This window comes from Mycteria americana, chromosome 6 (genome assembly GCF_035582795.1).
Source record: "Mycteria americana isolate JAX WOST 10 ecotype Jacksonville Zoo and Gardens chromosome 6, USCA_MyAme_1.0, whole genome shotgun sequence".
In the NCBI taxonomy this organism is placed as follows: Eukaryota; Metazoa; Chordata; class Aves; order Ciconiiformes; family Ciconiidae; genus Mycteria; species Mycteria americana.
In genome coordinates this window covers 47,304,523-47,321,239 of record NC_134370.1, presented here as the reverse complement: position 1 = coordinate 47,321,239, position 16,717 = coordinate 47,304,523, and the positions used below count along the sequence as shown (strand labels likewise).

The window sequence follows — 16,717 nt, the reverse complement described above, 5'->3', positions numbered from 1 at the left end:
GAGCCAAAGCCCCTCGGTGTGCTCTGGCCAGCAAACAGGTGTACACAGTGCCCTTCCACTTGGGGAAGGCACACTTGACACCTACAGCAGCAGCTGTAGATGCTATTCCAGAGACACAGGGACCATGTCACAGCATGTTTTGGGGTGGTTCACATCTTTGTGTTCCAAGTAATCAATGGGTCAGCCATTCTGCTACCCATGATGCCTGAAATGGGAATGTGCAGGCACAAGGAGAAGAGAAACGGGTGCCACTATGTCTTGGCCAAGATCTGTGGGGCTGAACCGTCCATGGCTGTAAAGCACAAAGTGTTGAGAAGGTCCTGTAAGATTCCATGCTGTGCATCGTCCCGTCAAAGGAGGGCTCAGAGCTTCTCACAGGAAAGGAGGGCTACAAAGAGTGCCCAACAGAAGCAAAGGAAAAGAAAATACAAGCAATGTTGTCAGGAAGAGGTAATAAATACGTCTATTCATGGAGAACAATGCAGCAGTGCAATGTTTTATTGAAAAAAAAAAATAAATCTCACTTGATACCTCAGAAGACTGCATCGCAACGTTGGTGGGCCACACCGTGGGAGAGCTACATTGGGGAGGCCAGCACAGCGCTGGGTGCCCCCCCGCTGCGTGGGCCTGAGAGCCCTCCCCTCGCACCCCTGGGGTCTCCCAGCTGCTAACAGCTTCTGGTGAGGAGAGGAGAGTTTGCCCAGGTAGGCTTAATGCCCTGCTTCCTACCACAGCATGGTTGGCTCAGTCTGGCTTGTGTCTCCTAGTCACCTCTGAACTCCCTGGGGACAGTGGTTTCCTCAAGCACAGGACTTGCTGTTAACCTGCTTTATTTTCCTTTTATTTTTTTTTTTTTTTTTAAAAAAAAGCCACTCCACATCTTTGCCCTTTTGAAGAGTCCAACGTACGTACGATTATAGTGCAAGAGGGCTTGGTACAAGTGAGCATTACCAGCATGCCGTGGGGGGACAGTCCTCCCCTACAAACACATCATCGTAGGATTAAAAGAACATTGTATCTCCAGAGAGAAGCGGTAGTGGGTCACTGTGAAATAGCTTTCAAACCAACCCACTTAAAAACAAGGTCAGGAAAGTTTCTAAACAATCAAATACATTCACTTTAAAAAAAAAACAAAACCAAAACCATTTAAGAACAAAAACTGTTGAGATGGCCCGTTTCCCCCCCCGCCCTCCCTCACCCTGCAAACACTTACATATGCTGCAACTACAAGCTGCTCCTTGACTGGAGGCAGCGAGGAATGACCAAACACGGCAGGAGATGCAGAAGGAATCGAGTTCTGGTGACAGGCACTTAGTGGGGCTTGGGAGGGCAGCAACAGAAGTGTCTCAGGGCCTGGCTCTGTCTGCAGCGGGCAGGACTGCTCCCCAGGGAGCGCCTGTGCCCCTTTCCCCCCTCCCAAGACTCCAAACCATGGCTTCCTACAGCAGAGAGGGGAATGCCTGTGCCAGAGACACCAGGCTTCTGGGAGCCACTGGCAGCGGAGGAGTTCGGAAAGAGAAGGGTGGAACGCGGCCACGGTCCCTGTCCTCCCTCTGGCAGGAGGGGACAAGAGGGTGAAGCACCCTGGCACGTGCCTGCGGGAAGGGAGCAGTCCCCTTCCTGCATGGCCCACAGTACGGCTCGAGGAAAGCGCTTTGCAGAATGAGAAGGGAGGTGCATGGGTCTCCTGGTGGGCGCCTTAGTGAAGAGCTCTGCACCTCCGAGCTGCACTTGTCGGGATAAGGCATGGAGAGAACGCAGTGGAGAATGGCGAAGAGATGTCCTACAGGGATCCTGGTGGAAAAGCAAGGCTTTTCCGCCCTGGCACCACACCAGCGTCTGCCTGCTTTAGGGATGCACAAAGAGCAAGCCCAGAAGCTCCCTGCCCAGGATGATCGCCTGCCCTCTAAGCCTGCTTCTGCCCAGCCAGGGGAACCGAACCTCCCAGGAGTGCTGCTCCACAAACTCCAAGCTACGCAGATCATCATTAAAAATAAAAAAGATAATGAGATCTAGTCTCTCCCTTTCCTCCCTTCATGCTCTCCGTGATTTTTGGGGTGAGCCAGGCCTGAGTTTACAACAACTGAAGTCCCTCAAGTGAACAGTCCCAGCCTGGTCAGGTGTCACACGTGGAAAGACAAAGTACAAGGAACCTATTCACAACCTCGCCAAAATCTGCTTGAGTTCTCCCACAGCCCTGCCACGTCTACGGTAACCCCCGGGCAGCCTCGGCCTCCTCCAAGTTTGGAAACGCTGCAGCAGGATGCAACATTTTTTTTTTTTACACGTGTGCAAAGCGCCCGAAGCCCTTTGCCTGCTAGGTTTGGCTCAAAACCGGTGCATGAGAACCATGGCTTCTCCTGTGGGGTGGGATGGTGTCCCACATGCCCCAGACCCATGCTTGCAGAGAGGACATGGAGGCTATTCCAGTCAAACCTATCTGATCATCTGGAGATGAAATCAGTGTTAAGGCAGTGTAGTATCCTCTCCCCTGCCGAGGAAGCTTTGCTCCTGCTAACGTTTTCTCGCAAAAGGTACGTGTTCACAACCACCCTACTGGAGGGATTTGAGAAGGCTGCCCAGTCGCCCACACTGAGAAACACCTACGCTTTGGGAAAGAGCTGCCTCCCAGCTACCTTAATCCAGATCTACCTCTTAAGCCAGCGCAAACTCCTCCAAGCCCAGCAAAGCTGATGCCGCTCCCTCCCGCCAATGCTGGGCTATGGCCTTACATCTCCCGGCCAGTTAGGTCAGGCACAGTGTAGGAAACCATGGTAGGGACATTCACTGGCAGCTAGAAAGGGTGACTGGAAATTCAAGTATGCTTTTCTCAGCGCATGGCCTAAGGAGGCCATGGGGAACCCCAGACTGGCACAAGGGTCATGCAGATGTCATCAACATCCCCACTTGAGGGCAATCTTTGCACCGCACCATCTTCCCAGCTGAATATCTGTCTGCACTGGCACGGCGTGGCCATGCAGAGATCCACAGATACAATGTGCATCTGTAAATGCTAAAAGTAATAAAAAGTGCAACAACGTCAGCTTCTTTAAAACAATCCACATTGCTCTGTTACCGTCAGAGGAGGGAGGTGTCAAGGGAGCCGGAAAAAAAACCTAACTGGAACAGTAGATTGCAAATTTCTCACAGCTTGCACATTACAGTGTAACTGTTCCCAAGGAGTCAAAAAGGGAACCTGTCTCTTACTGCTGCATCAGTCAGGCCCTTCTCCCACACAACTCTCCTGCCCGCACCACATCCTCCTGCCCTCTCGACACCTAAGGTATTTCTTCACTTAATTAAGGAGGGAGGAGGACGGAGGAGCAGAGAGTGCAAGGGAGGGAGGGGAGGAAAGTGAGCAGGAACTAAGCACAGTCCTCAGGTTTGCGTGAACGATGCCTTTGCCGTAAACAATGGGAAGGAGGGTCAGCCAGCCAGCCCCCTCCCAGGGCGACCAAGACCTGAGCCAGCCACAGTCCTGGTCCCAAAAGGAGCTTCAGGCTTGGAGTGAACGAGGGAGACCATTCAGCAGATCCACCCCAGAGTGGTTTGTTTTGGAACGTTTTCTTCTCTTTTTGGTTTAAAATGTCACTTTTGTTTTTTTCTCTCTTCCTCCTATGCCTCCTCCTCCCCCCTAAAGAGAAGCCCCTTCCAGTGAGACAGGGCAGGAGCTGCAGGTGCGGTGGTTCCTGCAAGGCCCAGGAGGCACTGGTCACTTGTGACGCTGAGCTGTCTTCTTCCGTTTCCTCTTAAAGAAGCAGCAGCACCTGGGGCACAAAGGACAAGGCAAGTTAGCCCCGCGCCCAGCACCCCAGGAAGGTCCCCTGCCACCCCGGGCTTCCCTCCGCTCAGCTGCATGCACAGCACCTCTGCGCACCTGGCCCGAGGCCCAGACAGACCTGCCATCCTGTGGGATGGTTGACAAGGTCAGCAGATGCTGGTGGATGGCTGACACCACCAGCCTGGACTGGTAGACCAGCAAAGGCAAGTACCCACATGCTGGGGGGTCCCGCAGCCCAAAGGCTGCAGGCAACAGAGGGGTGCAGCCCCTGAGCACTGGGAGCTGTGCTGTCTCCCTCCTGAGGCTTGACTGGGGCAGGAATACAAGGAGCCATCTGGGAAAGCAGTAAAACAAAGATCCAGATGCTCCACTCCTTCTGTCCAAACCCTGGAGGAAGTGGACTGGGATGACGAGCCGTGGCTGCTCTTCCCAGCTACAAGACACACGGTTTTCACCACCATTCACTAAAAAGACAAGTTCCAAAGAGATCTCGGCTCAGGGACCAGGTTTCTTTACTGAACCTTTCACAATAACCAGAGCTTCCACCTTGGATAAATGATTCAGTGCCGATACGCAGAACCCCTGCTTCGTCCCCCATCAGATGCGAGGGAGGTGTGTGGTGCCCAGGGATTAGGGGAAGCAAGAAGGATGGATAGTGGAGGCTGAGGTGGGGAGAAAAACACCCATCACAGCTGAACCATGGTGAGTGAAGAGTGGTGGTTTCACTTGTGGGATACACTGAAAACAGTCACCCAGGTTAGAATTTCTAGTCCTGCTGGTTTCCTACAGAATTACTTGGCATTTAAGGTGTATCTACCTTTCTATCCTCAGCCCACTGTCAGGAATCCTCTGCACAAAAGAAAGGTGTTTGTTCTGTGTGAGTTCTGCCCCTGAGCTACATGTCTTTCTCCTGCTGTTACAGCCATCTCCAGAGAAGCCCGGGCGATGCTGAAAGACTACTTTTTCAGGCTGGTGGAAGGGATGCCTGGCTAAGCAGCAAGAGCAGATGTGAGTATGCAAAGACCATTTTTCCCTACAAGCATCTTTTACCAACAGCCAGACAAAAAGCATTCAAAACCACTAACAACTTCTCCAAATTATTTTCCGTTGGGTCCTTCGTGGCTCTGAAATGTTGCTATTACAATTCTATCCTCTTAGACCTGGAGGAACAGATTTGTTCTCACTCACACCCCAGAAGGCGCTTGCCCCTGGATGCATGAGCCTTACTACAGGGTGCAAAAGTGATGGGTGACCACTAGCCCCCTGTGAGCCAAGCCTGCCAGCACAGATCATCTGCTGGGGGGACCGAAATCCCCTACAACATGGAGAGCTCAAAAAGCCACAGCAAGAGGAGGGCCACCACACGTTCCTCTGGCCTGCACGGACTAATGGCCAGGGGAAGTTTAACATCCACAATTTGTCTTTAGGTTCCTAAACAGGCGCAGTCTGGAGGTCAGCCGACAGAAAATGCAAAACACTTGTCCTTGCGGGAACACAGGCTTAGAGCGACCTGTGACGACTCCATCACTACCCACCTAGCCTGGCATTTGCAGCGCGCAGTCTGAACCACCACCCCACCCAGGCTCCTGCACGTGGCTGGTACTCTCACCCCACCACCCCAGGACTGGTCTTGCATTTTATTGTCCCAGGCCATCTGCCACCCTCTCCTGCTTTAACCTGTCGCAGTACTTCTCTCTCACAGCAGCCCCTTCCTTCATGACTTGGGCAATGGTGAGTAAGGGGGGGACGTTATGGGGAGAGAGGATGGAAAATGCACAAGTTATGATTTCGCATGCAGTGGGTAAGGGAAGAAGAGGGCTGAGCAGCACTCGTTTCCTTGGGCACTGAACAAAGGGAGCTGACTGACTTCTGGCTATTTTTCCTTGTGACTGTCTTTTTAGGCTGTTACTCAGAGGTCCAGGGAAGGGTTCAGGAAAGGAAGTCCTGGCAGGTCAGACAGGCAGAGGCAAAACACCAAAATAAAAGAATAAGGCAGGCTGACAATTACAGAACATGATCTCTCTGCATGCAGACAATGCCCAAGAGAACAGCCCCAGACTACGACATACAGAGAAGCCAGAGATGCCAGAGGTATTGGAGGCAATGCCTATGGAGAGCAGGGCAGAGGCGGTCAGTCTCCCATCCAACAAGGACATTCCTCACCACACATGGGCTTTGTCACCTCGCTCCATAGTGATTCCCACCCATCAGCTCTCCCTGGGACCTACAAACTCCTCATCTGAGTCTCTGCTTGGTCATCCGCTTACTGGGTATGTGGATTCCCCAAGGGGCAAGGGAGGGAGGGAACACCTCCATGGACACCTTGAGACCGGGACACTACAGCTGCGACTTCAAAACCCTGATAAAACCATACATATGCCTGAGCTGGGCTTGGACCAATGCTAATCCCAACACCTCCGCCCCTTCTTTCCTGGAGAAGCCAGTTCACCTGCACCCTCAGCTGGCAGCTGCAGGGTTTTTGGAAAGGAGCCATCTCCCACCCACCCTCTCCAAGCAGGGGACCTAGCTGGGGCTCTGTCACTAACGAGGACTCCATGGCCACATCTTTCCATCCTCTCTAATGATACAGGCCCTGGCCCATGCTTCTTCAGAGGAAAGTCTCCATGGAAGCGACTGGCCCCCTCCCCTCGATACCCAGTGCAGGGTTTTCCCTTTGTAACCATCTGCATGAGGAATTCCTGCAAGATGCTTGGTAAGCCTGGTCCCGACTCTGCCCAACTCCATTAGACATCATCTGCTCACGGACGTAACCGTTTGGGGGAGATGGTAAGCCAAATAGAAAAGGATTAAAATCCATCTTTTGCATCCATCAGTTCAGAGATCAGCCAAATTGCTCGGCCTAATGCGGCCGCTTGGGCATAGCCCACACCCTCCCCAATATTGCATGTGGTCCTCAGCACAGTCCTAAAATCAAAACAGCTCTGGGTTGGCTTTGACTTTGTGCCATTTTAGGGTTTGGTCGGTTTGATTTTGCCAACCCCAGTCTAGTCTGGTCCGCTCCCCCTTGCATGTGGACTGGAGAGAGGGACTCACCACAAGTTGAGCATTTTCAGGCAGCTACAGAGAGTGTAGAGAAAAAACACAGAAAGGAAGAAAGAGCAATTAGTTTACAGAGGTGGGATGAAAGCATGTCACTGCAGCCATGCAAACATGCAGTGCAGACTGGCAGACACACACCATACCTGCCCGCGGCCCACCCCCAGCCCTCATACCACCTCTGCCCTTGCCATGGCGCTGCTGAGAACTGCCACATTTTCCAGGGTCTTGAGGCCTCTGCCAAACACCCCCTGTTTTCCATGAAGGCACCAGGCCCATGAGGTTCTTATCTGAGGCTGGGATCAGAAAGGGGCTCAGGGACACCAGGAGAGGAATCTGCTCTTGTCCCCTGCAGCTCCAGTGACAGAAGGGCCAGATCATGGATCTGCGCCTGGGACCTGCCCTTCAGTGAAACCCATGGCCAGGATCAGGAGCTTATCTCCAGCGTACCCCAAAGCAGAAGCATTTGCACAACTCCTCTGCCTGCCGGAGTGCCAGAGGAAGACGTTTCTGCTATTGCATCTCGTCTTGAAACACAGACGCCCAGCTCCAGCTCCTTCTAGCTCTTTTTGGCCTGCTTTACTGCAGAGCAGAATCCAAAAGTCCTTTGCCCTCCGCATATATCTGAGGGGATTTATGATCACAGATGCAAGGGAAGATGAAGCCAGCCCTCCCTGTGGCAAGAGGAACGAAGCGGACTACACTTGGGAATTACAAGATACCCCAAACCTGTCAGTGCAAAGCAGCCCATGCTCTGCTTCCCAGAACCTCCAAAACCAATTTGGGACCACACAAACAAGGGCTGGAGGGAGACAGAACAGTTCCACACATCGTGAGACACGGCTTGGGCAGCACAGCCCTTACACGCTCCTTTTCACCTGTCTTGACATCTCCCCTCTACGGGTGTGGGGTCTGGACCCTGTCCTCACTGAACAAGGCGCTGCAGAAACAGGCTAAAGGCGGTCCCATCTTAAAAGCTGGCTCTTCCTTGCATTGGGTTGTTGTATCAAGAACTGTTAAGGGTGGCAATTTGCCCCATCCTTTCTAGGGGCAACCCCAAGCCCTATGCCCGGGGGAGACACCCACTTCAGTCTGACTAAGACAGAGCCTGTGACGCCAAACTGGTGGTCTCTGCAGGTCACACTACCCATATCTAAGAGGAATATTGCCCAATCCACAAGTTGCACCTCAAGATTTCCCCACCCCACCGTACTTTGAGGAGCCTGCACCAAAACCAAGGCTCCCTCCTTTGGCTGGGAGGAGAAAGGGTATCTGTTGCTTGGGCACGTTGCTACCAGGATCACACCCAGGTCAGCTACCAGAAAGCAAGATCACACACAAGTGCTTCGCGAAGCACAGAGGAATAGACAGCAGAAGACCTTCAGGACAACCAGCACTGGCTTCAGACTGACGCATACCTAGGGACCTTTTCCATCAACACACCCTTTCTCACACCTGCCAGTTTTCCTCTTCACCCTCCCACAAGCCATTCCTAACAGAAGTTCCCACAAAGGCTGAGACAAACAACATGGGACAAGTGACACCAGTGTCATCCACTCAAATTACAACCAGGCAGTTGGGCAACGTCACAGCACTGACCAGTTCAAAGGCAGCCCTGGGGCCTATTTACCCCTCACACAGGGAGTATCAGGATTACACCGTGACCTGCTAGGGTCCTGGTCTAGTTCAGAGGCAGCAAGAAGGTCCCATGTTGAGGATCATGCAAAAGGTGACATGATGGTGCCAGATGCAGCACGTGTGCAAAGGAGGCCAAAATGGTCAAAGCAGCAACTTTGTACATCAGTTCTCACTTGACCACAAGCTACAGAGGAGAGGTCAGCTCAGAGGGAGCACGCTCTTCCCCACAAGCAGGAGGGCTGCTCCTGGTTTTTCTCAGCTTCTGTTGGGCTGGACCAAGAGAATTCACAGAGAGAACTACCTGTCCCTGCAAGAGTTACTTTAGGACTGTTCTGGATACCTGGCATCCACTTCTTGCAGCCAGAAATAAAGTGTTAACTTTCAGACCTACAATCTCTTCACTGAGCTGTGCTCATGCTACTCCTACACTCTCAGCACAAGAGTACAGCATGTTCTCCTTTTGGAACAGGGGACGCTCACTGGGATTCCTGAAATCAATTCACATTATTTTGGTATTTGTGCTACTGTCTATCTTGCAATACATGCTCTGAGTAAGAGTTACGTTCTCCAGCCATGACAAGTGTAAAAAAGCAGCAGCAGCAGCAGCAGCAGCAGCACTGAAGGCACCATGCACAAAAGCAGCAATATGCAAGGAAAAGGGCATGGGACATGAGCATCAAGTACTTCACCATGGGTAAACATCCCCACTCGTTTCCCAGGAGGAGGATTAATGACCACACCAGTGGAAAGCCTGTTTGTAAAGCAAACGTACTTAGCTTCCTCCACCACCTCCACCTCCGCCTGCGCTGTTATTGGTGCGTTGGAGTGTGCCCCTGTTGGGTCGTCCACATTCAGCTCCCCGTTGGTTGAGCTAACCACCTGAAACACAAATGAAAACCCCATTAACGAAGCCCCCTTGCATGTGACGTGTCTCCACCTGCCTGGACAAGGGATGCTGTGGGAATGGGAAATCTGCGGAATAACTTTTGTTTGCTCCTGTCTCTTTGCACCCTCTTAGCAGGCTGTCAGATTCCTTGGATGCCTTTGAATCATGTGCCTGGTTTGGAGAGACCAGCTGTTTCATCCCAAGCAGAACAGCAGGCAGGGGACTGGGTTTGTGTTCACTAATTCACACTCTTGTGGCCAGCACAGGTCTTGTGTCTTTGGGAGGCTACACCACTTTGGGAGGTGTAGCCATTAGTGTGAAACCTAATTGACAGCCCTATATACACACACAAACTGTATTATGTTGACTGTTTTCTCCTGACACCTTTACAGGTGAGCAACTCAGTCCTGTTGCCTGCCAGTACCGTGGAAGGTCATGCGAGCCACCAGAGTCTCACTCCTTACACAGCCAGTTTCTGGAATTACGTCCTCACCCAAAAGCTATTGATACAGTCTCTCATCTCTTTTTGCTTCACAGCTGACATGGCTTACTTCAGTATTTCCATTATAGGGATGACCATTCAGATCCCCAGCTGCCAGCAGCCCTGCATCTGCCAGGAGAGCACATAATTTTCTGGATAATTTATCATTGCTCTATTGCCACAACAACTGCCAAAGAAGCCTGTATGGGACTGAAGTTTGGCCAGCCCTTCCGCACTCCATCTGGAAGTTAGGACAGGCTTCTGCGTGTTGCTGTGAACACCTGGAGCTGCTCCTGGGTCCAGAGCTGTAACGATGCGTGGTTCCCCTCCTGCTCCACCTCTTCACCTTTCTACAAGGTAAAAGGCATCTCCCATGGGAGGGGTCAAGGTGCTACCTAGTATTGCTGGTGGCTCTGGATGACCTAACCACCCGAGGTGAAGGGAAGGAAGCCATTGAAGCAGATGTCACCTCACTATTAAGTGCATCTGTCCATGTTCATTTTGAATACTTAAGTTCTACCAGCAATGGCTGTTTCTGCAGATCAAGTCCTGTGGTAAGTCACTGCCAAGACAGGTCAGGACTCAGCTCATGTGGTTTTCAGAGCTCTCCTCAAGTGACAACCCCTTGGTGGGTTCTCTTCACACCCCCCTTCCCAGACTCATCACACTGTAGGCCCACCCAGGTTCTCCAGACCCCCACACTTCCCACACAACTTTGCAAAACGCTATCACTTAATTGTGCTATTCCCAGTGATCTTCCCACACTTTCTCCAGCTACTTGCTAAATTTCATTTTACAAAAGGCTTTGATTTTCCTCTTCTTTTTTTACGTGCCACCACTTCATTTTGATGTGGCAAATTTAACCATTGCCTTAAAGGAAATGGCCGCTTGAAGCTACTGACCTCCCAAAGGTTCAGCATGAGCTGGGGCATCTGTTGAGAAACAATTTAAGCATCTGCAGCCCAGCAGCCATGCACAGCAGAAGATTTCCTGTTCTTGGCTGCAGATAAGCAGAATTTGAATGCTTATGGTGACACATACAGGCTTGTAAACTGCTCAGGTAGGCAACCCTCCCAGTCAAATTCAGACTAGCACTGCCTTATTGCTGTAGCTACTCTGGCAGAGCACTGTTCATGGGCAGGCACAGCTCATGCTGCCTTTGCACAAGGAAACTATTCCCCTTACATAAAAAAAAAAAGAATAAAAACACCTACTCTACTTACTGAGCGCTGAATTCGTAGAATCACAGAATGGTTTGGGTCAGAAAGGACCTTTACAGATCATCTAGTCCAACACCCCTGCCATGGGCAGGGACACCTTTCACTAGATCAGGGTGCTCAAAGCCCCATCCAACCTGACCTTGAACACTTTTCCAGTCTGTTCACATCTGAGATCAAAGCTATACATACATTAGTTCCTCCTTATCTTCCAATTTCTCTGCTACTCAGAAAAATATCTTTAAATTAAAAAAGGAACGTGGCTAATCAAGCCAAAAAATTATTGAATCCAACCAAGTATCAGGAATAAGTAAAAATGTCAACCTAATCTGCATTTCACTTAGGGGCACCCTGCACTTCCCATCTCCTCAGTTCAGCTCTGTCCCACTCCAGGCACTAATTCCCATTTCACCAGAGCCAATTTTCAAAGTGTTGTGTCTGGTGGTAGAGCCAGCTCTCACAGGCAAGCCTCCGCCAAACAGTTCACCTCGCCAGCAATATTACACAGTTCTTGTTTGCTTGAATGACTCCTGCATCTTCTCTCTAGCATGTCCAGCCATCTTTGGCAGTAGTGCAAGAAACTCCCTTAGTGAGCCTGAGTGACAACCAGAGGCAGGTATGGTTTCATAAACAGAAGTGGTCTTTTCAGGAATTAAAAAACTTAGCTGTAGTGCCACCTTTAATGCTGTCTGGCACTGTCGTGCATCCCCTGCTCATCCACCTTCCACAGTGCAATCACCCAAAAATCCAACTTGGAGCCACCATGCACTTACACTTGTGCTGGTGCTGGTCTGCCACTGGATCCAAAACTAAAATGCAAATGTGCTGGGGAGCAAGAGAACAGGGTCACCACACCCTGTGGTCACCACAGCCTGTCTCCCCTCCATCCGGAGGGAGAAGTGGCTGTACAGCCTCCTCGCACCAGCCATTCCCTGTGCATTTCTCCAGTCTGACACCCCTAGATTTCCATTAGGCAGCAGGAGTTCAACCAGAACCTCGCCTATCAAGCCTGAACTGGAACAGCTCAACTATTTTCCTAACATTTGTGGGGTTTATATGCAACAAACCCTATTTCAGCTGCTTCTTGCTACCTAAGAGCATCCCCAAGATGGGGATAAAGGGGTGCTTTATAGACCAAACCTGCTAATATACACTCCTTTCTGTGTTCAGTTTGACAAATCTGAGTTCAAAATAGCTCTCAGAGGAAAAGCTTCATTGAAACAGTAACAGCAACAATGTTGGCCATCACAACTTGGGTCCCACAAAACCATGGCTTGAGCATTACGTACAAAACAGGACCAAACTGGCCTGTGAAATCGCTTTCCTGACCACAATGTTACTGCCATTTGAGGAGAATTCAGGGGATTTAACACAAATTCTCGCATCAAGGCCATACATATCAGGAGGAAGAGGTACCTGTACTGATCCTCCATGCCGATCTGCAGCCAAATGAGATGTCAAGTACGAGGTATTCGTCTGCCGGCTTGGCTGGATCTCCCACTCCCCTCGGCGATCCGACGACGCCTGCTCACATGTTCAGAAGCACAAGAGAAACAGAAGAGAGGGCAAAAGGTGAAATGAGGAGAAGAAATAAAGGGGTGTTTGTTAGTGAGTTAGTTTCTTCGCAAAAAGCAAGGCATTTAAACTCTTAGCTGGGCTAAAATTTCTCTTTACCAAGTGCACCTCATAACGTTACTTCAGCGGTGTCTGCAGTAATCCACTGCAGGAGTGGATTTCTTCTCTTCTAGCTGCTAAACAAAGAGAAAGCTCAGATCTATTCAGGAAGTTATTTCTTTACATGGCTTCATTTCCATGGGTTTCAGCATAGAAATAAACACACTGACAGTATGTTTAACTATGTCTGTTAGGTCACACACACCAGAGCACTTGGCATGGCAGCAAGATTGGATACACAAGCTTTACCTTCCTAAAATACATATTTTTTGAACTCAAATTTGCAACATAAAACAAAGCCACATTTTATTTCACCAAAAGCCAGTTCCACACGCTGATTCACCTGTACAGTGTAGAAGGAAACACCCACCACACCTGCTTGACTGGAGAGAGGGTTGGTGGTTTTTTGGTTTTCTGCAGAAAAGCAGATAAGAAACTTTTGCTAACAGTTTCTTCTTCATCCCCAAAAGATGCAAACTCTAGGCAACTAAATTATTAGAATTTATTTGTTTTATTAGAAGAACCACTTTGCACTTGCATGTGAAGCTTCTTACAAGTCACCCAGCTTTGATGACAACACCTCCAGCATTCATCTAAGACCCAGGAGGATCTCAGTGCACCTAAACCCAACTGACCAGCTGGAGGAACAATTCCTAAGAAGCGTAGGACAAATAAGTAGATCTGAGTTGGCCTCAGGCCAACCGCAGAGGACATAGTCAAGCCTGAAGTGACCGACGGGACACATTTAAAAGGTGTCTCCCTGGACACCATATACAAAATTGAAGCAAATGTTTCAAAGCTGAAGCACAAATTTGAAAGAAGAGAGGGCAGAGCAGCAGAGTCCCCCCAGCTCACAGGCACCTGGCACGAGGGATGCTGAACAGAGACACCATGGACCTGGCCAGGAAACAAGAGGCTCAAGCGAATAAACACCAGGTTATCAGCAGTGAAGCTGAAGGAGCTAACCAGAGAGAGGTGCGCAGGCCCTGCGTTTCCCCAGCACTACTTTGTGTTACTCCCTGCAGCCACGGATGATGAGCCCAAGCCCTGGTCTGAGCAAGAGAGAAGCCACAGGGCTCAGTGCCACCGTAAAAAAACAGAAAAGAAAAAAAGAAAGGAAAAAAAGACTGCAAGCAGCTCCACACAGGAGAAAGACTCCAGAAACCTTTGAATAAACGTCAACATTAACTAGTAAACGGTCACTCAACTAGAACAGGAGCACATGCAAAGGGAAGCAGAACAAAAAAAGAAGTCTCCTGGCATTTTATGAAACATTCACTATTGTTCCCTTTGCACGTGACATCTGACTTCCTCCTGGAGCGACCCACAGTGCTGTTCCTCCTTCCAAGCACTCACCAAATCCAGTTCATAGGTAGTATTTCCCTAGAGGTGGTCTTGTCCGGGCTTGTCCTATTAAACCTTCTTATTACATGTTCTTCCCATCAGCCTGAGCGCTGCTTACACTTTTTGTACTTGGTGACATTCAAAGGAGAAGCACTTCCCTTGGAATATTTTTTAATGGCTGCAAGTCACAAGATTATGAACTGGAGAATTTAAACGCAGGTTTTAAAAGCTAGTAGAAGACAGACTTTGAGTGCTGCTTCTTCCAAAGCACTATGCCATCAGGTCGCTTGGCGAGCCCCAGCAATGAAGTAGTACTATGCTACATCAACGTTAGGAGAAGCACCCTTCTGCCTAGGAGCCTGGAAGCAGCTTCTAGGAAAGGCTCTAGAAGCCACAAGAGCCAGATTTTTCTCTTTTAGCTCTACAGCCAAGTATGTGATAAACTGGTTCAGAGGTAGGTTTGAGCTGAGCTGCTCAAAATGCAACCCAAGCAGTGACACTGAGGAAGCAATGCCCATGAAATTTGAGAGCATCCAGTTCCCATTAACACTCATCACCTTCCTACCAGCTAACAAACTGCAAGACAAGACTGGCATCTAAAGACAGAGGGGGCAGGGCTCACCCATCTTTGATAGATAGTAAGTATCTGCACTTCCTAGAGGAAAAGGCTACAAAAAGGAGATCACTCTCTCATCAGTGTCTTTACTAGGAAACCAAATGCAGTTATAATACCTGGGAACAAAAATAAGGCAGTTAAATCTGGAGATCAAGGCAGTCACTTGATCCATGCCTCCAATTCACTGCTCTAGATATTTATTTTTTCTACTTTTTCCTTTAGAGAAATCGTTTGCTCAACACTTAAAAGGAACATCCCTTGGAAGAGAGTTGTTTATGTTTTGGCGAGAAGAAACTGATTTTCCCTACCTATTGGGAATATTAAATAATTCAGCATCCTAAGTAATGGTTAGATTAAAAAAAATGACAAAAGGTGCCATGCAATACAGCATTAAGACTATTTGATAGGCTCAGAAGAACAAGGACTGAAGGCTGCCTGCAAAATATTTTAGGAATAGGGCAGATTTTTTTGGACTCCGTACTGTAATTTGTGAACTAACATGCTTGAAAATGAAGCCAGGCGTCATTTTCTGTTAAAGGAACAAGATGCCTCATACGTACACAGCCTGAAGGTCTGTTGTCAAAGTGGACAACTAGAGACTGCCACCCAAAAAAGAGGGGTTAATGCATTAATCAGGCAATATATTAAAGCAGATTATTTTACTAGTACTCACAAACCAGTCCACACTAATCAGCATGCATAAATACAGTACTGCACACGTGCTTCAAACAATCCAGCTTCCTACAAGCAACACTTCTAATAAGGGGTATTCATCTTGATTGTAGCTGATGGCTTTAGATGTATTCTAGTCTACATTAGTGGCTCTACCATTCAGAGCCCAGCTGCATGTAACAAGGAAAGCTGAGCTCAGACAGGTTATTACATCTCACACTTGATTCTGCACCCACGAACCCCAGCTTGCACAAGCTGAGTGGGAGCAGAGACGGCAGACAAGAAGCTAGAATGGCACACAGCGGTTAGAGGAGCAGAGCGAGCCCAGAACCACTCACTGGGAAGTAAGAGCACCAACAGCTCTAGCTAGGAGCCAGCAGTTGGAGATCTACTGAACTTCTGATCAGTTCTGTTAATATAGAAAATCCAAACTCTCAACACCAACAAAGTATTACAGCTAGAAAGGAAAAAATGGGTCCAGTTCATCTGGACCATGATGCCCAGCCTCCCCAAGGGACCCTACCCTGGCAGTCCTTTATGCTCTGCAACACTCACGCCGTGAACTGGACACCCTGTGAAGGATATATTGCACATACACAGGACACGTACATCCTTATTGCAGCTGCACGGTCCATGGGAAGAGGGCACCTGGGGGCAGACTGCCATTGCCACAGCAGTTGGTCTACCCCACGGTCCATGTGCTATGAGTAAAAGCACCCAAAAGAATATGGTTGGCCAGGTAGGTCAGATAGTCTGACCATGCTGGACAGTTGAGTTAAACAGCTTACCCACAAACTACAGAAAAATGACCCATTCCAAATTGTACTCCACTTGGTTCACGATCCCGAGGAATTCCACTGGTCGATACAGTATTTCAGCAACCTTTGCTTTGACAAAATTCTACTCAAATCACAACCTCTAAGTTAAGCAGGAATAGTGCTTGCCATGACCAAGGCAAGAATCAGCCCCAGCCACCTCTAATGGCATATGGTTTCTGCTTCCCCAGTCCAAGGGGAATTCAGAAAGGTGATGAACCACATGGCACTGCTGAAGCAGTTGTGAGCAACGCACCTGATTGCGAAGGGCCTGCTGCGATGGTCGATCCCTATGGACGTGGCTGTCTCTTGTTACTGCGGACGTCCCAGAATCTACGTGAACGGATCCCACTGGAGTAGGCTGGAAAACAAGGCGTTCATTAGGATGAAGCCAATGCTGAAGATGCCTCTCTCTCTCAACACATGCATGCACAAACCTAACTTGTCAGGCTGGCTCCCATCGGGTAGAAGCAGGAAAACATCAAAACACTACCCAAAGGTACTGACAATAACCAAGGAAAATTACAGCCAGGGCT

At 49.5% G+C, this 16,717-nt stretch overlaps 1 protein-coding gene across 1 annotated transcript in view; it reads right to left on the bottom strand.

Moving 5' to 3' along the window:
* Positions 1-838: 838 nt before the first annotated feature.
* Positions 839-16,717, bottom strand: part of CSNK1G1 (casein kinase 1 gamma 1) — a 65,706-nt gene continuing 49,827 nt past the window's right edge. The window contains exons 9-12 of the mRNA XM_075505531.1: positions 16,438-16,542; positions 12,477-12,584; positions 9,249-9,355; positions 839-3,767 (exon numbers count right to left, since the gene is read on the bottom strand). Of these exons, the coding sequence (XP_075361646.1) occupies positions 3,713-3,767; positions 9,249-9,355; positions 12,477-12,584; positions 16,438-16,542 (375 nt within the window). The 3' untranslated portion in view covers positions 839-3,712. The remainder of the gene's footprint in view (positions 3,768-9,248; positions 9,356-12,476; positions 12,585-16,437; positions 16,543-16,717) is intronic.